The following is a 19,685-nucleotide window of genomic DNA, read 5'->3' as shown; positions in this document are numbered from 1 at the left end:
GATGGGCGCAGCTCCAGCCATTGTGGCCAGTTGGGGAGTGGACCAACGGATGGAAGACCTCTCTCTCTCTCTGCCTCTCCTTCTCTCTCTCTGGTGTAACCCTTTCAAATAAATAAATAAATCTTTAAAAGAAAAAAAAAAAAAAAGAAACCCAGTCAGAGACTGGTTAAAGGACTCAAATAGCCCTTTTAAAATAAAATATACAAATGGCAAAAAAAAAAAAAAACCACGAAAATCTGCTGAGCACCATTAGTCATTAGGAAATGCAAATCAAAACCACAGTAAGATATCACTTTAAATTCACTAGGATGGTTAGAATGGAAAAAATGGACAGAAACAACTACTGATTAACATGTAGGGAAATAGGAATCCTAGCACATTGGTGATAGGAATGTAAAATGGTATAGCCACTATGGAAAACAGATTGGCAATTCCTCAATTTTATTTTATTTTTTTTTAATTTATTTAATTATTGAAAGAGTTACAGAGAGATAGAAGGAGAGGCACAGAGGGAGGTCTTCCATTGCTGGTTCACTCCCAATTGACTGCAACAGGTGGGGCTGCACCAATCCAAAGCCAGGAGCCAGGAGCTTCTTCCAAGTATTCCACGTGGTCCAGGGGCCCAAGGACTTGGGCCATCTTCCACTGCTTTCCCAGGCCACAGCAGAGAGCCAAATCGGAAGTGAAGCAGCCGGAACTCAAACCAGCGCCCATATGGGATGATGGCACTACAGGCGGCAGCCTTACCTGCTACACTACAGTGCTGGCCCCAATTCTTCAATTTTAAATATAGAATTACAGTATGACCCAGCAATTCCACTCCTAGGTACATATTCAAAAGAACTGAAAACAGGTGTTCATCCAAAACATGTGCAGGAATGGTCACAGCAGCACTATCCACAAGAATTAAAATGTAGAATAGAGGAAGCTGGATGGAAACAACGTGCACATCCATCAATTGATGACATTTCAATATTCAGCCATAAAAGGGAATGAAGTACTGATATATTCTACAACATAGGAAAATCTTGAAAGCATACTAAGTGAAAGAAGCTAATCAGAAAATATCATATTGTATGAATCCATTTATATGAAATGTTCAGAACATGCAAATTCACAGAGAAAAAAAGCAGACTGTTGCTTGGCAAGAATTGTTGGAGTGGAGTTGGGGGAAAGAATCAGGAATGATTGCTTACTTGGTACAGGGTTTCTTTTTTTTTTTTTTTTACAGGCAGAGTGGATAGTGAGAGACAGAGAAAAAGGTCTTCCTTTGCTGTTGGTTCACCCTCCAATGGCTGCCGCAGCCAGTGCGCTGCGGCTGGCACACAGCACTTATCTGAAGGCAGGAGCCAGGTGCTTCTCCTGGTTTCCCATGGGGTGCAGGGCCCAAGCACTTGGGCCATCCTCCACTGCACTCCCTGGCCACAGCAGAGAGCTGGCCTGGAAGAGGGGCAACCGGGACTGAATCCGGCGCCCCGACCGGGACTAGAACTCGGTGTGCCAGCGCCGCAAGGTGGAGGATTAGCCTATTGAGCCGTGGTGCCGGCCCACAGAGTTTCTTTTTGAGATGATGAAAATGCTTGCAAAAGGTTTTGGAACTATCCAGTGGTGACCATTGCATAATATTGCTACAGAATTGTATACTTTAAAATTGTTCAGACAGTATATTTTATGTGCGCTTTTACCACAGATGAAAAGGAATTAACTGAGGAAAGTTAAAATGACAATTATTATAATAATTCTAATATTAGAATTAATAATTTAAGGGTACAAATCCACAACCATAAAGGTATTGTTAAACATACACATTAATTGACGTGTCAAGCAGACAGCAAATGGGGATATAAATATTGGAAAACTGTAATTTCTGGCTAAGGGGCCAACACGGAACCTTATATTTGCCTTATGGATTAACTTGTTTTTCAGGACACATAGAATATTTACAGAAATTCACAAATCTCAACAAATTCCTTTCCCATTAAATACCTGCATTCTTACAATTTATTAGCTATCAACAATAAACACTAGTTAAAAATGGGAGCACGCATTTAGCACAATGGGTAAGCTGCTGGCCTCCCATATCAGAGAGCCTGGATTTCAGTCCTGGCCGTTCTGGATTCCCACTTGCTGCTAATGCACACCTTGGGAGGTAGCAGCTATGGCTCAAGTACATGGGTCCCTGCCACCCACGTGGAAGTCCTGGATTCCAGGCTTTTTTTTTTTTTTAATTTTTGACAGGCAGAGTGGACAGTGAGAGAGAGAGAGAGAGAGAGAGAGAGAGAGAAAGGTCTTCCTTTTGCCGTTAGTTCACCCTCCAATGGCCGGCCGGCGCATCGTGCTGATCGGAAGGCAGGAGCCAGGTGCTTCTCCTGGTTCCTCCACTGCACTCCTGGGCCCTAGCAGAGCTGGCCTGGAAGAGGGGCAACCGGGACAGAATCTGGTGCCCCGACCAGGACTAGAACCCGGTGTGCGGCGCCACAAGGCGGAGGATTAGCCTATTGAGCCACGGCGCCGGCCCCAGGCTCCTTTTTAGCCCTAGCCCAATCTTGGCTGTTGGAGTCATTTGGTGATTGAACCGGTTAGCAGATGGAAGATCTCTGCCTCTTTTTACTGTTCAAATTTTTTTAAAAATTTAAAAAATTTAAAATGCTGCCTCCCAGGCGCATTCGCAGGGAGCTGGGCCTCAGGCACTCTGGTATAGGACGCAGGCATCTTAACCCTGAGACAAACGCAGTCCTTATTTTTAAGGACGCTAACTTCCTCTTCTGTCTTCAGAAGTAGGTGAGTTGCCTTACTTAATTTCTTTGTTCACTAGTACTTAACTCTCCGTATTCAAAGTGCTATGTGCAAGCTTGGTCTGTCCTCAAGAAGCTTACAAACGAACCCAAAAAATGACCAGACGCGTGCCATAATAGGCTCTTTAGGTGCTGGGTTACGTTCTTCTGCGTAGCTGTCTACCAAGGAGACCGCTCGGGATCCTCACGGACTTTCAAACCCGCCAAAGTTCGATTCTCCGAACCCGCCTCCCATTCGAGCAACGTGGGTCCCGCTAGGTTCTAAGGCTCTGGGCGGCTCCAAGGGACCCCGGGGGGCAGAAACCCCGCCCTGTGCGTTGAGAGACGCCCGGCACAACCGTTGCCTTCCTCACCCGCTGGCGGGAAGCCGTACCGCCCTCTTGGCCCTCCTCCCTCAGGCCAACGCCCGCCCAAATCCAGCCCGGTGAAGCCGCGACTCACCCTTTCGCAGCGATCCGCAGTTGATTAGTAGCGCCTGTAGGACGCGCGCGGGCTCTACTAGTGCGGCCTGCGGGGCGGAGCCACCGCTGCCGCCTCTGGTCTGGTGTGTGAGGAAGGCCCTAGGCCGGGGCCTGCCGTGGTGGGAGTCGCCGGACGCCGGGGCTCGCGACCGCTCTACGTCCTCTCCACGCCACCTTCTGCCATTTCGCGGCCCCAGAGGGCTGGGCGCGGGGAAGACCTGCCGGCGCCATGGAGGACGAGGTAGTCCGCATCGCCAAGAAGATGGACAAGATGGTGCAGAAGAAGAACGCGGTGAGTGCGGCGGGTGGCGCGGGCCGGGAGCGAGGCCGGGTAGGGTGTTGCGGTCCCGGCCTGAGGAGGCCCCCGACCCCAGCGTCGGCCCTCGCTGCCTTCTCCGGCGGAGAGTGACGCCTGCCGCCCCCGCGTCCTGGGAGGGCGCCCTGGTGAGGCCGTGCTGGACCACGGCCGCCGGCGTTGGGACCCGCGCTGGGTATTGCGAGGTCCCTGCTGTTGGCACGGCGTAGTGAGCCTAATCGAGTCAGGGATTAGGGTTCGCTCTCCTTTGGTTTCACTTCCGAGGTGGTAAATCCTCCCCAATCTAGTTTAAGCACCGAAAAGTAGAGAAAGCCCTCGCTCTTTGAAAGAATGTGTTCATTACCGCGATCGGTGGTTCCAGACGAGAAATACCGAACAGCATTCCGTAAAGATTTGTGATCACTTTTAGACGCAGTGCTGGAAAGATAAAAGGGAAAACTGCTGGATCTTGGTTTTTGAAGATGAAACATCCTTTTGGTCGTCTCAGTTACATTACAGGTTTGCTTAGGAGTTCGAAAGGTGAAATATGTTGTAGCCTCGCGGCAGGTTGCTAAACGTTTTTTAAAAGTGTATTTTGTCAGGTCGTGGTGTACAGCAGAGCTGTAAACACACACCAAGGTGTGCTGGTAGATGGATTTGGACAACCATAATTGCTGGGTACTTCCTCAATGGTGCACTTAATACCGGTGGCATAATCTTGTTGATGTGTGTGTGCGCGAACGTGTTCTCTTGCGGTCTTTATGAGGTCGTGTTACAACCAGTTTTACCTTGTGTACCTCTTTCGATCCTTTTCTTCATACTTCGCTGTTTTCTGCTAAACTTCCATGATGCTCCTCACCTGAATTTGTTCCTCCATGCTCAGCACATTTTCATTATCAATGTTCCTGAAATTTATTCCCAGCTGTGACTAAATTCCATGTCAAACTAATGAGAAAGAAAAGAGATGCTCTGATTTGCACGACACTTTTAAGAGTTGCAGAACAGCTGCGCAAAATTCTTTTCGCACAACATAACTCTGGGTAGGTAAGGTGCATCCGTTTTACAGATGAGGAGACTGAGGCAGTTAGCGATTAAGTACTTATATATAATTTAAGTACTGTGTAGTTTTGTGTTAAGCTGGAACCAGGTTTTCTACTGGATGGCAAGCTTTACATATGATAACCAGATCAGAAATTAGTGTTACCATTAAGTACTTAAGACTACAAACATCCTCTCTTCCTCTTTTCATTTAACAGGTGTTTTGCCTCAGCGTTCAATTTCATACTCTGTTAATCTGTATTTGCAATTTTGCCTTTTTAAAGTATTTCCTGTTTTCTGTTCCAGAGAGTGCCTTTGCCGTTTATTTTTCTAATACAGTCCTTTCATTCCCCTACAGGGAAGTGATGGTTATTTGATAGGCTAACTTTTTTTTAAGCAAGTTTATTTATTTTCATTTATTTGAATCGCATCTGCTGATTCATTCACCAAATGCCCACAACACCTGGGGATTTGGACCAGGAGAAGCCAGGAGACAGGAGCTCAATCTAGGTTTCACAGTGAGGGTGGCAAGGACATTACTGGAGCCATCACCAGCTGCTTCCCAGGGTACAAGTTAACTGGAATAGAGAGCAAACCTTGAATTTCAATGAAGGTACTCCAGTATGAGATGCTGGTGCCTTAACTGCTGTGTCAAATGCTCAGCCCTAGTTTGAACATTTGTTATTTTGTTTATTGGAAAAATTTTTCTCTGGGTGGAGAGCCTCAGGGTCCCATAGTAGAAGCTTTCAGGGGGGGGAAAATCCCTTTGGTCTAATTCAGACTATAATGTTTATCGCATTGTTTATTTTTGTTTCCATTTCCTTGTAATAGGTGTTTCTTAAAATCTGTAATTCCTCAGCGGGCAGGTATGGAGAAGATACAAATGTATTTACAGTTCTCAAATATCTATATTCTTTAGTAATCAGTGTTGGAAAAAATGAGGGTAAATGCCACAGGTAATTCTCAAATCTAGTTGTCTCATCTCAAATCTTAGTTTTCTGATACTTCGAAACTTGACCAGTGTGATAACTTGCCTGGAAAAAAAAAAAAAAGCAAAGTTGACTCTTTTCCTTTATTTCCCCTCGCCACCTTCGTTTTCATGTCCACACTCTAGAAATTCAGATAGGCTGATGAAATAAAGAGCAAGGTCAGAATGACACTCCTTCCCTCTCCCTAAAGTACACAAGCTACTGGCCAATAGCCTTCTGAGAGTTCTATAATTTAATGAGATTGTTTTGGAGGTGAAAGGATTGTGGTAGATCCCCCCCCCCCCGCCCCGCGGTTTCTAGATTTTTCTCTCATAAGCTGCTTTTTATGTTATTTTTATACTATGAAAAGGTAAACTTTGCTCCAAGAGTAATAATTACCGTTTGAATTGACAAGTTTGTTTAGATGCTGTTATTGGATATCATTTTGTTTTTATAAAACCCTAGGTGTCACACTTAAGCTAAATAAAAGCAGCAACCTCATATTGAGCTGTCACTCTGAGCTAGGTGTTCTGCAAGTACAGTACTTGGGAGGGTACTTCAAAAAGTTTGTGGAAAATGGAATTGAAAAACAAGCCTTGGACCCTGCACCCCATGGGAGACCAGGAGAAGCACCTGGCTCCTTCCTTCGGATCAGCGCGGTGTGCCGGCTGCAGCGCATCAGCTGTGGCGGCCATTGGAAGGTGAACCAACGGCAAAAGGAAGACCTTTCTCTCTGTCTCTCTCTCTCACTATCCACTCTGCCTGTCAAAAAAAAAAAAAAAAAGAAAGAAAGAAAAAAAAAAAGAAGAAAAAGAAAAACAAGCTTATTTTGAGGCAAAAAGTGCACCCCCCCAACCCGATATATACATACCATACGTACCTTTTTTCATTTATTGTTCAGACATCTTTGCAGGGTAAATATTTCTAAAAATGAGGAAACTAGGTTTTTAAAAAATTAAATGAATTGCCCTAAGCTTAATACCTAGTAAGTGGCCAAATGAAGATTTTTGTGAATCTTAATCTTAAGCTGCAAAGCTAGTACTCCTCTATTAACCTACATTGTCTCTCTAAAAGATCCCTGGATCTGTTTTTGAGCCATGATAGACTACAGTTTAGTGAATAGAAGTCCAGGAAGTAAAGCTACTTCTTCTAGGGCAGGTGGGTTTCCCTAAATACTCACCTCCATAACCTGTTCCTAGGACTGCCAAAATAGTGTCCCTGGCTGTTGATGGCAAATCGTGTTCTTTGTGGTTTTTACAGAGTGCACATTCTCAGGCCACAGAGAATCCAGAAAATGCTTTTACATTTTTAGATATTAGCTGTTTTTTACTTAAGCTTTAAGCTTTTTTCTTGTCATTTTCACTTAATGTAAGTAACCAAGTCTTATTCCTAAATCTTCTGAACTTTATCTGTGTGATTTTAGGCAAGTTCTCTAATATCACTTAATATGTTTTTCTTGGTAAATTGGAGAAAATTTAGTAAAGACTGGGTAAATATAAAGTGCTTTCTAGTGCCTAGAATGCCGTAACCTGAGGTTGTCTTTGTAAAGGGTTTAAAGACTTTTTTTTTTGTTTGAAAGGCAGAGAAAGAGAGGATTGATTAGTCTTCCATCCCAAATGTCCTGGATGACAGAGGCCTAAGTACTTGGGCCACCTTCTGCTGCTTCTAAGGCACATTAACAGGGAGCTGACTCAGAATGGTAGTGGCTAGGGTACTTGGACTGGGACACCAACATGAGATGTGGTGGCTTAACCTGCTGTAGCACAACGCCGGCCCTAGAGGAGCTTAAAAATTTTTTTAAAGGGGGAGAGAGAACGAGTGAGAGAGAGAGAAGAGATCTTCCATCCTTTAGTTCACTCCCTAGGTGGCTTCATTGGCTAGCATTGGGCTGGATTGAAGCCAGGAGCTTCTTTTGCATCTCCCATGTGGGTGGCAAAGGTTCAGTTACTTGGGCCATGTTCTGCTTTCCCAGGCTATTAGTGGGGAGCTGGATTGGAAGTGGAACAACTAGGACTCAAAACTGGTGCCCGTATGGGATGTTGGCATTGCAGGTGGCAGTTTTTACCAACTATGCCACAAAGTCGGCCCCTTAATAGCTTTATTGAGATAAAATTCACCCAAAGTATTTGCCTTAGTGGATTTCTAATAAATTCACAGATTTGTACAGCTGTACTGAGTTTGTACAGAGTTTGTATTTAAATATGTCATATACTCTGATATAGCTTGTATTATTAACTGTAAACTCCCCACTGTGCCCTTTTTTATATATATCTTGAGGAGAGGGGTGTTTGTGTACTGTACAGTTTTGTATATACTTGAGCACTCAGTACAAATGTTAATACTAAGTTTTTTTTGTTTTTTTTTTTTTGTTGTTGTTGTTGTTGTTGTTTTTAACAGGCAGAGTGGATAGTGAGAGAGAGAGACAGAGAGAAAGGTCTTCCTTTTTTGCCGTTGGTTCACCCTCCAGTGGCCGCCACGGCTGGTGCGCTGTGGCCGGCGCACCGCGCTGATCCGAAGCCAGGAGCCAGGTGCTTCTCCTGGTCTCCCATGGGGTGCAGGGCCCAAGCACTTGGGCCATGCTCCACTGCCTTCCCTGGCCACAGCAGAGAGCTGGCCTGGAAGAGGGGCAACCGGGAAAGAATCCGGCGCCCCGACTGGGACTAGAACCCAGTGTGCCAGCGCCGCTAGGTGGAGGATTAGCCTGTTGAGCCGCGGCGCCGGCCAATACTAAGTTTTGTAAGAGCACTTGTTTCATTGACAGGAGCACCAACAGTGTAAGTAATGAAATAGCTTTAGATTGTTTTCTAGCCAGTACTGTGAACAAAATTTGACTCGAAGTTAGAATCTTTCTTTGTGTTGCATCATTATCTCTGGGAGATGCTGTAATCTCAGACTTGACATGTAGAGGCAGGTGATGATTGGGAAAGGAGAAAAGAGAGAACACATCATTTTGTTTCACAGTGCTTTTCCCCTGAGCTCCCAGAGCATAACTGTCTCTGGTGGACAGATGGAATGGAAAGGGCAGTGATGTAAGGGGCAGAAGACTACGGTTTTTGCCCTATGTGTTGCACTACCCATCAGTATGTCCTTGGGCAAGTCACTTACCTTCACTGTGTACATGTTTTTTTTCTTTGTGTAATTGAAAATTTGAAGTAGATGATCAGTGTTTTCTGTTTTACAATTCCCTGAAGTTATAGGGTTTCGGTCTTGCTCATTGCTGTGTCTCCAGCACAGAGCAGAGCTTGATTTGTTTTGTTAATGAGTATTTGTTCAGAGGCAGTGGAGTGTAATTTGACAGAACTGGAGTGGATCTCACCTTTTCTAATTAGTAGTTGCATGTTCTTGTACAAGTTTAATGCATCTGGGCTTTAAATTTCCTCATGTCCAAAGTGGATGTAATAGATTACTAGCTTCCATAGGGTTTGTTGTCAGGGTGCAGTGACATAATGTATATAAAGTATTTTCCACAGTACCCAGCACATAGTAATACTCAAGTTTTGTCAGTAAATGACTTATTAACCATCTGTTTTGGCCAGTTTCACTTAAATCATAATTTTTTTTAAACTTGACTGAAGTTTTTTGTTTTTTTTTTTTTATTGTTAGAACACAGTGTAAAGGTCATAGAAGTTTTACTCCATAAGAGTTGGTTTGATTTTTCACCAAAGAGATTTGAGAAGAAAGGCAACATAGCAAAATCAGTGTAAATCTATTACCTCTACTCTAAAACAACTTAAACCATATCACATTACTGATGTGTTATAAGAATCAATTTTCTTTTGACAGATGGCATTATGTAAGCCATGGGGATACCTTTGAAGGAACTCCTACAAGTGTGATTCCTTTTCTTCCTTTCTAGTTGGTGCTTGATCAGAAATGGATACATTGGTAGAAAATATACACATGGTAGATGGAGGATACAGGTCCACAGTCCATTAACCAAAACCTTAAGGTCTGATGTATTTGGGGATCCAAAAATTTTTACATCTTAATAAAGATAATATGGTACATATGTCATATTTTTTATAATATCCCCAGTGGGATCTGGGCAGTTTCCAGTAGTAAGACATTAACATTTATATCGTGAAATGCACTCTTACATTAAGTGGGATAAATATAACATAGATTGCTTTACATTTGTCACTGTCAGATGGGTGTATTAAAAATTTATGAATAATTTAGAAATCTTTTAGTTTTCAGTTTTATTATTTGCATGTAGGGGATTAAAAACTTCATTTGTTTAGAAAATGTTATTTCTGAAGAAATTCTTTTTTTTTTAACTTTTATTTAATAAATATAAATTTCCGAAGTATAACTTTTGGATTATAGTGGCTTTTCCCCCCATAACCACCCTCCCACCTGCAACCATCCCATCTCCCAGGAAATTTTTTTTTTAAATTTATTTATTTATCTGAAAAGTTAATACTGTTTTAGTCCCAAAGGTCAAATCTAATGGCTGTCAGTTTTATGTGGAAAAAATACATGATAGAAGCCCTTACTTGATTTTAAAAAATATTTATTTATTGAAAGGCAGAGCGAGCAACAGAAGGAGGGAGAGAGAGAAAATGAGAGAGATAGGTATTCCATCCACTGATTCATTCCCCAGATGCCTGCAATAGCCTCATCTGGGGCCAGGCTAAAGCCAAGAGCTAGGAACTGCATCCGGGTCTCCCATATGGGCAGTAGTGGCCCAAATACTTGGATCTTTTTTGACTGCATTAGCAGGTATCTAGATTGGAAGTGCAGTAGTTGGGGCTTGAAGGAGCATTCTGATATAGGATGCTGGCATTACAGGGGCAGCTTAACCTGCTGTGCCACAATGCCAGCCCCTTTACTTGATTTCATTTTTAAGAATATGAGTATAGTAATATCATGACAATCTATGCCTGCTTCTTCCTTTAGGATACATAGTATAAAGAACTGCTCTGGGATTTCATATTTTGCTAGGATATGTTTCATTGATTTGTAGGATGCCTAGTTTTCATATTTTAATGTTTTACAAAGCAGGATGAGTTACACTTATCATTGGCCAGATAGCTGTTGTGTACTTTCATTGGCAGAATATCAAACCTAGCATCAAAATTTGCAGAATGGGCAAATCAGTTATCTTGGAAGAAAATATGAGATGCATTTGTGGAGTTTTCTTTGAACCCTAAGGAAGTAAATGGTTGTAAAATTGCACTGGGGGTGAAAAATTGCTCCACGTACTACAGAGAGACAGAGACAAAGGTCTTCCTTCCGTTGGTTCACCCCCCAAATGGCCGCTATGGCCGGCACGCACGCTGTGCCTATCTGAAGCCAGGAGCTGGGTGCTTCCTTCTAGTCTCCCATGCGGGTGCAGGGCCCAAGCACTTGGGCCATCCTCCGCTGCCTTCCTGGGCCACAGCAGAGAGCTGGACTGGAAGAGGAGCAACTAGGACAGAATTCGGTGCCCTGACTAGGACTAGAACCCGGGGTGCTGGCGCGGAGGATTAGCCTAGTGAGCTGTGGCGCCGGCCGGCAGTCTTTTATGAAAGAATGCATTCCTGGTGTTTTTTTTTTTTTTTTTTTTTTTAAGGCAGAATACAGAAATCTTCCATCTCTTGTTTCATTTCCTAAATGCACACAACAGCTGAATCTGGGCCAGGCCTAACCCAAGATCCTGAAACTATTTATTTAGGTCTTCCATGGGCATGACAAGAACCCCAAGTACTTGGGCCATTACCTACTGCCTCCTAGGTGCAATAACAGGAAGCTGGATCAGAAGCATCGAGCATTCAGGACTATAACTGGCACTCTGATATGGGATGCAAGTGTTCCAAGCAACGAACACTGACTTAACATGCTGCGCCATAACACCACTTCCTAGTGTTCTTGCTACAGCTTTTTTTTTTTTTTTTTTTTTTTTTTTTTTTTTTTTGACAGGCAGAGTGGACAGTGAGAGAGAGAGAGAGAAAGGTCTTCCTTTGTCGTTGGTTCACCCTCCAATGGCCGCCGTGGCCGGCGCACCGCGCTGATCCGATGGCAGGAGCCAGGAGCCAGGTGCTTTTCCTGGTCTCTCATGGGGTGCAGGGCCCAAGCACCTGGGCCATCCTCCACTGCACTCCCTGGCCACAGCAGAGAGCTGGCCTGGAAGAGGGGCAACCGGGACAGAATCCGGCGCCCCAACCGGGATTAGAACCCGGTGTGCCGGCGCCGCTAGGCGGAGGATTAGCCTAGTGAGCCGCGGCGCCGGAACTACAGCTCTTTTTTAAGGTAAAAATAGGTATCATTGAATGAGTCAAAAAGTGATTCATAGGCGTCAGACTCTGAATGTAGAGTAGTTTTGGAAACATCTAGGTGATTTCCTTTACTTACATTTTCTGTATATATAAAGGTGATGTATGAGGGCTGGTGGTGTTAGATGGTGAGTATGGCCTCTGCCCCAACTGCTCTACTGCTGATGAAGCTCCCTGCTAACTGCCTTGGAGGGGCAGCAGAGGATGGCCCAAATGTTTGGGCCCTTCCACCCATATGAGAGACCTGGATGAAGCTCCTGGCTCTGGGCCTCTTGGCTTCAGCCTGGCCCAGAGTTGGCTGTTGTGGCAATCTGGGGAGTGAACCTGTGGATAGAGGATCTCTTTCTGTCTCTCCCTTTCTTTTTGTAACTCTGACATTCGAAGTAAATAAATAAATCTTTTAAAGAAAAGTTGATATATAGTAAAATTCTGAGACTAAAAGAATTCTTTCAATAAACAAAGTTGTAAGAAAACATATGTCATACTTTAATCGCTTTTTCTAAGTTGCTGGTATATAAGGTAATGTGTCTAAATACAGTATTTTAAGGAGATATTACACTAAATAAAATATGATTAAGTGAATATAATAGATTTGATGAAATATGATAGGTTAAATTAATATTAAATGGAACATTTGGCCACAAACTGTAGGTGGTGCTATTGCTCTAATTTTATTCCTCTTTTAACTTTAGGAATGTTCTGTGATTCTTTCGTGAGTCTTATTTTGTTCCTTTATCTAGATGGGAGCTTTTTTTTTTCTAAAGCTTATTTATTTAATTTATTTGATAGAGTGAGAAAGAGAGAGAAAGATATCTTTCATCCCCTGCTTTACTCTACAAATACCTGCAACAGCCAAGGCTGGGTGGGCCAGGATAAAAGCCAGAACCCAGAACTCCGTCTAGATCTCCTATGTGATGGCAGAGACCCAAATACTTGAGCCATCACCTGCTGCTTCTCAGGGTGTGCATTAGCAGGAAACTAGGTCAAAGAGGAGCTGGTATTCAATCCCAGGTATTCTGGTATGTGTGTTTCAAGCAGAGATTTACCTGTTGCGCCACAACCTTTGCCCTTCCATGGGAAGTTTTTACTGCATATTGGAATTGATAGTGGAAGGCCTGTGAGCTTAACATAGTTCTTAATTCTAGATTTTCATTCAGAATTTAGTCTTTACCACTATGCAAGAACTGGGTAGACAGTTGTATTCTTATGACAGAGCTGTGAGATGCTAAGAGACCTGATGACAATTCTAGCAGTGATATCCACTCTCCCTTTGCTTGAGCAGATGCTAGAGGGGTGCAGCATCCCCACATTCTCAGACTTGACTCTTTCCTTAAGCAGGTTTTGCATGTCTACTGCAGACAGAAACAAGTACTACTAAAAATAAACTTTCACAAAATAATACTTATTTATTTATTTTTATTTGACAGAGTTAGACAATGAGAGAGAGAGAGACAGAAAGGTCTTCCTTCCATTGGTTCACTCCCCAAATGGCTGCCACGGCCGGCGCTGCGCCGATCTGAAGCCAGGAACCAGGTACTTCTTCCTGGTCTCCAATGCGGGTGCAGGCGCCCAAGCACTTGGGCAATCCTCCACTGCCTTCCTGAGCCACAGCAGAGAGCTGGACTGGAAGAGGAGCAACCGGGACTAGAACTCGGCGCCCATATGGGATGCCAGCACTGCAGGCGGAGGATTAACCAAGTGAGCCACGGCGCTGGCCCCAAAATAATATTTATTTTAAATGCTTTTCATAACCTAGTAAATGGATTTTATGATCTTCTGATAAGTTTCAACCCCCAGTTGAAAAACAGTATATTTGTGTTCTGTGTATTTATGTGTCTTTGTTCTCAAGTGAATAAATGGGCCATTGTATGTTATGGATAGAAATCATAAAATAATTTTTTTTAATTGTATATCACACTCCTTTATTGCTCTGATCTGGAAAAAAGATTTAGTACAGATATACGCAAAATGAGTACCTAGCCTATGTGGCAGGGCCAGGCAACTGGAAAACATGATTCGGAATCACTCACTGAAAGACACACTTTGGACATCCTCAAGAGAAATTTCACTGCCACAAAACAAGGCAGGGGAGAGATCCTAAGACACATCAGGAGGCAGTCCTACCACTTAAGGAGCCAGGCTCATTTTCTGGTGACCACAAAGGGGACTATTTGAATGACTGCTAGGAACCCCAAAAGGGCTTTTGTTTAGTATCAATTTTATATGTGTGTGTTTTTGTAAAAGTAAATGTATCACAGAAACTAAATTCAGGCTTGATCCCAACCTTTCTAGAGCCAGTTTCTCGTGGGTAAGGGAGGAAGTGGTGGTTGTGTTTTTAAGTCACTATACAGGTTACATTAATCTTCCACTGGAATGACTGCAGCCCCCAGGGCAGTGGCCTGACTGCAGAAGCACAGAGGACTGGCTCCTGGGAACACAGCAAACTCTCCTATCTCTCCTAATTGGTCAAGACTTAGCATAACTCCTTCCTCTCCCAACTCCAGCAGGCACTTAGTAAACAGTGCAGTGGCAGACACGAGTGTTTGGACCTCAACTCTGTGGGTGAGAGGAGTCTTCCTTCAGTTGGACCGAAAGCCAGTACCTCATGGGTGCCATCCTGACTAGATTTTGTGAAGGGGACGGTGCAGGAGGCAAAATGGTTGAAAGGAAAGCAGGAGCTCCCAGTCTCCAGCCGCAGCTACAACCTTAGGTGCCTACAGAGGTGGTCAGTGTGACATGTGCAGGAGACAGGTGCAGAAGATTGGGTGGGCAGGGAGGGTAGTGCTGGGGATAGTGTTCTTCCCACTTGCATTCTCTTCTTGTCCTTGCCCTGGACAGCCACAGCTTCTGTAGCTTTACCCATGGTCTCTTTATCCCCCCAGGAACTGCATGGGTTTGACGGGCTTCCAGTTAGCTCCATGATAGCCTCTTCAGAGAGACCCTTCGATGCTTGGCAATGCCCCAAAGGCTGTTGCTATGCCTTGCGATCAGTACCCGTTTCCCCTCCTTTTTTTTTTTTTTTTTTTTTTTTTTTCTTTTTGACAGGCAGAGTGGACAGTGAGAGAGAGAGACAGAGAGAAAGATCTTCCTTTGCCGTTGGTTCACCCTCCAATGGCCGCCACGGCCGGCGCGCTGCGGCCGACGCACCGCGCTGATCCGATGGCAGGAGCCAGGAGCCAAGTGCTTTTCCTGGTCTCCCATGGGGTGCAGGGCCCAAGCACCTGGGCCATCCTCCACTGCACTCCTTGGCCACAGCAGAGAGCTGGCCTGGAAGAGGGGCAACCGGGACAGAATCTGGCGCCCCAACCGGGACTAGAACCCGGTGTGCCGGCGCCGCAAGGAGGAGGATTAGCCTAGTGAGCCGCGGCGCCGGCCCGTTTCCCCTCCTTGATGTGGAGCAGGATCTCTTCGTTGCAGGAGGGCAGGGCTGTGGCCATAGTGTCCTTCAGACTCTCCTAGGAGGGCAGCTGATCTCCAGTGAAGTCTGCATACTTACCATCCTTAGTGATGTTGCTGTGGAAGGGATCAGGCTCCATGGGAGGCAGAGAGACATCATAAGAGCACTGCCAGATCTTCACCTGGGCCTCACCATGCTTGGTGGCAGTTTCTGCTTTATTGAGGCTTGTCACAGCCTCCCAAAGTGCAGCTTGTTGAGGCACCAAGTCCCCACAGCTGGCAGCCACATCTGGTCAGTGACATCCAGCACCATCCAGAGGATCCAGTCTTTCCTGCACTGAGGTAAAGCAGTTGTCAGATTCATAGCCAGCATCTTGCAGGACCTGCCTGCCACACTTTGCCTCCTTGTAGCCTACCTGGCCCAGGTCCACATGGTACTAGCCACTGAGGCGGTTCACTAGGTTCCAGGTACTCTGACCTGGCAAGATCAGCACCGGCTTGTAGATACTTGTGATGAGACTGAGATGCGTGGCGACTCATAATTGTAAATTTCTGACCAGTCCCTGTTTTATTGTCCTGGGAATTCAATATGTAATTATTTTATGTTACAGGCTGGAGCATTGGATTTGTTGAAGGAGCTTAAGAATATTCCTATGACCCTGGAATTATTACAGGTACACACTTATGTTTAAAAGTTTTTGAATCAGTAATTGTCATAAAATACTGAAATTTCTTTAGTACCAGTATGTTATTTTTACTGTCTTATGGTGTAAACCATTACTCTATTTTTTAAAAGATTATAACATAAATAAAAAATTACTGAATTGCCATTAGAGAAAAATATTGCCTTCCCTAGGAAGAATGAAACCAGAATCTCCTAGGTTGATAGTGGTAGTGAAATCTTACTGTGAGAAGATGTTGGACTTGTAGCCTTGAATTGTTTTCCCAAGATTTTACATTCTTGATCTGTCATTGACAGGTGCTGCCAGCTTAAAACTGGCCTCAGGGTGAAAATGATAAGATGTTACTCTCCTCCCTTTTTTTAGCACTGGCTAAGCATGTTTACAGTGGATGTCTAGTAGACATTAATATTACTTGATCACTTCAGTCTTAAAGTTTCATCAAGACTGAAACGTAAAATAAAGATTTAACAAGTCAGAATGTTAAAAAGGAAAGAAAAAATAGCCAGTACTATGAATCTGGCTCTTTTCTTCCAGATAGTTAATATCTACAAGTATTTTCCTTGGTATTTCTTTTTTTTTTCTTTTTTTCTTTTTTAATTTATTTAATGAGCATAAATTTCCAAAGTACAGCTTATGGACCACAATAGCCTCCCCCCCCCCCCCCGTGTCTTCCCTCCCATCCACAACGCTCCCCTCTCCCACTCCCTCTCCCCTTCCCCTTCACATCACAATTAATTTTCAATTATCTTTATATACAGAAGATCAATTTAGCGTATGTTAAGTAAAGATTACCACATTTTGCTTCCACACAGAAACATAAAGTGTAAAATACTATTTGAGTACTAGTTATAGCATTAATTAAACACCTAAGAGTAATTGTGTATTAATTACAGAGCTCAACCAATAGTTTTAAGTAGAATATAAAATGCATCTTTTGCATTGTTGTGGCTTCCCCCCTCCCTCCCTCCCTCCCGTGGCCCTCCCCTCACCCACTTCCTCTCCCCTCTCCCCCCTTCATCACGTTTCATTTTCAGTTACCTTCATATACCGAAGATCAATTTAGTATATAGTAAGCAGGGATTTCAACAGGTTGCACTCACACAACCGAACCAGGTATAGGGTATTGTTCGACTAGTAGTGTTGTTTTTGAGTTTCATAGATAAACATATTAAGGACAGAGATCCTGCGAGGGGAGCATGAACCCAGTGACTCCCGTTGTTGATTTAACAATTGGCACTCTTATTTATGACGTCAGCAATCACCCGAGACTCTTGCTATGAGCTGTCTAGGCTATGGAGGCCCCTTGAGTTCACCAACTCTGAATTTGTTTAGTCAAGGCCATATCACAGTGGAGGTTCCTTCCTCCCTTCAGAGAAAGGCGCCTCTCTCCTTGATGGCCTGATCCTTCTGCTGGAGTGTTGTTCGCCAGGATCCTTCATTTAGATTGTTTTTTGCCACCGTGTCATGTTTTTCCATGCCTGCGAGACTCTCATGGACCTTTTAGTCAGATCCGAATGTCCCAAGGGTTAATTCTGAGGCAGGAGTGCTGTTTTGGGCATTTGCCATTCTATGAGTCTGCTGTGTGACCTGCTTCCCCCGCAGGATCATTCTCAACCCTTTTGATTCTATCTTTCATTATTTGCTTACACTGGTCTTATTTGTGTAATCTCTTCGACACTTACCCTATCTTTTGGATCAGTTGTGTATTTATATTTGTCTATTTACCAAGTGTGCTGGCATTGGTACCTGCCTCCTTGGTAAGATTGAGTTGAAATCCCCTGGCACATTTCCAGTTCCACCATTGGAGGTAGGTCTGATTGAGTATGTGCCGTCCTATATATCTCCTCCCTCTCTTATTCCCACTCCCATGTTCCACAGAGATCAATTTCCTATTAATTTTTAAACGCTTAAGAATGGTTGTGCATTGATTGCAGAGTTCAACCAGTGGTCTTGTGTAGAGCATACCGAGCAACAACAACAACAACAAAAATACTAAAGGAACAAAATAGTAAGTTTTTCCTCAACAGTCTAGAAAAGGGCTGCTCATGTCATTGTCTCTCATAGTGTCCATTTCACTTCAATGGGTATCGTTTTAGGTGCTCGTTTAGTTGCCATCAATCAGGGAGAACATGTGATATTTATCCCTTTTGGACTGGCTTATTTCACTCAGCATGATGTTTTCCAGCTTCCTCCATTTTGTTGTGAATGCCCGGATTTCGTTGTTTTTTACTGCTGTATAGTGTTCCATAGAGTACATATCCCATAGTTTCTTTATCCAGTCATCCGTTGATGGACATTTAGGTTGATTCCATGTCTTAGCTATTGTGAATTGAGCTGCAACAAATATTGAGGTGCAAATGGCTTTTTTCACCCCTTTAATTCCATTTGGGTATATTCCAAGGAGTGGGATGGCTGGGTCCTGTGGTAGTGCTATGTTCAGGTTTCTGAGGACTCTCCAGACTGTCTTCCATAGTGGCTTTACCAGCTTGCATTCCCACCAGCAGTGGATTAGTGTCCCCTTTTCTCCACATCCTCGCCAGCATCTGTTGTTGGTTGATTTCTGTATGTAAGCCAATCTAACCGGAGTGAGGTGGTATCTCATTGTGGTTTTGATCTGCATTTCCCTGATGGCTAGGGATCCTGAGCATTTTTTCATGTGCCTGTTGGCCATTTGGATTTCCTCTTTTGAAAAATGCCTGTTAAGGTCCTTGGCCCATTTTTTTATTGGGTTGTTTGTTTTGATTCTGTGGTGTTTTTTGATCATTGTGTAGATTCTAGTTGTTAATCCTTTATCTGTTGTGTAGTTTGCGAATAACGTCTCCCATTCTGTTGGTTGCCTCTTCGCTTTCCTGACTGTTTCCTTTGCTGTTAAGAAACTCTTCAATTTTAGGCAATCCCATTTGTTTATTTTATCTTTGATTACCCGTGCCTGTGGGGTCTTCTCCAGGAATTCTTCGCCTATTCCAATATCTTGAAGGGTTTCCCCTATGCTCTCAATTAGTTTCATGGTGTTGTGGCGCAACTCTAGTTCTTTGATCCTTGTTGAGTGGATTTTTGTATAAGGTGTAAGGTAGGGGTCTTGCTTCATACTGCGGCATGTGGACATCCAGTTTTCCCAGCACCATTTGTTGAAGAGGCTGTCCTTGTTCCAGGGGTTGGTTTTAGGTCCTTTGTCAAATATGAGTTGGTTATAGATGTTTGGATTGATCTCCGGTGTTTCTATTCTGTTCCATTGGTCTATCCATCTGTTTTTGTACCAGTACCAGGCTGTTTTGATTATAACTGCCCTGTAGTATGCTTTGAAGTCTGGAATTGTGATGCCTCCGGCCTTGTTTTTATTGTAAAGGATTGCTTTAGCTATTCTGGGTCTCCTGTTTCTCCATATGAATTTCAGCATCGTTTTTTCTAGGTCTTTGAAGAATGACTTTGGTATTTTGATTGGTATTGCATTGAACTTGTAAATTGCTTTTGGGAGAATGGACATTTTGATGATATTGATTCTTCCAATCCATGAGCATGGCAGGTTTTTCCATTTTTTTGTGTCGTCTTCTATTTCTTTCTTTAGTGTTTTGTAATTTTCATCATAGAGATCTTTAACGTCCTTGGTTAAATTTATTCCAAGGTACTTTATTGTTTTTGTGGCTATTGTGAATGGGATTGATCTTAGTAGTTCTTCCTCAGCCCTGGCATTGTCTGTGTATACAAAGGCTGTTGATTTCTGAGCGTTGACTTTGTATCCTGCTACTTTACCAAACTCTTCTATGAGTTTCAGTAGCCTCTTATAGGAGTTTATTG

At 43.6% G+C, this 19,685-nt stretch overlaps 1 protein-coding gene and 1 pseudogene across 4 annotated transcripts in view; one reads left to right on the top strand and one right to left on the bottom strand.

The window, feature by feature from the left end:
• The first annotated feature begins 3,357 nt into the window (after positions 1-3,357).
• TCEA1 (transcription elongation factor A1) overlaps positions 3,358-19,685 on the top strand; it is a 62,617-nt gene continuing 46,289 nt past the window's right edge. For 2 of the 4 annotated variants that reach the window (XM_089335231.1, XM_008255530.5), the window contains exons 1-2: positions 3,358-3,548; positions 15,819-15,881. In XM_089335231.1, coding sequence (XP_089191357.1) covers positions 3,486-3,548; positions 15,819-15,881 — 126 coding nt within the window. In that variant the 5' untranslated portion in view covers positions 3,358-3,485. Of the gene's footprint in view, positions 3,549-3,862; positions 4,092-9,137; positions 13,345-15,818; positions 15,882-19,685 lie in introns of those variants that run through there. The other 2 variants (XM_089335232.1, XM_089335233.1) reach the window with 2 other exon arrangements.
• On the bottom strand, positions 14,901-15,743 carry LOC103348050 (phosphoglycerate mutase 1-like; annotated as a pseudogene).

The sequence above is a fragment of the Oryctolagus cuniculus genome, chromosome 6, assembly GCF_051225735.1.
Source record: "Oryctolagus cuniculus isolate XC-2025 breed Fujian yellow rabbit chromosome 6, ASM5122573v1, whole genome shotgun sequence".
Lineage (NCBI taxonomy): Eukaryota > Metazoa > Chordata > Mammalia > Lagomorpha > Leporidae > Oryctolagus > Oryctolagus cuniculus.
This window is presented reverse-complemented; position numbering and strand designations above follow the sequence as displayed.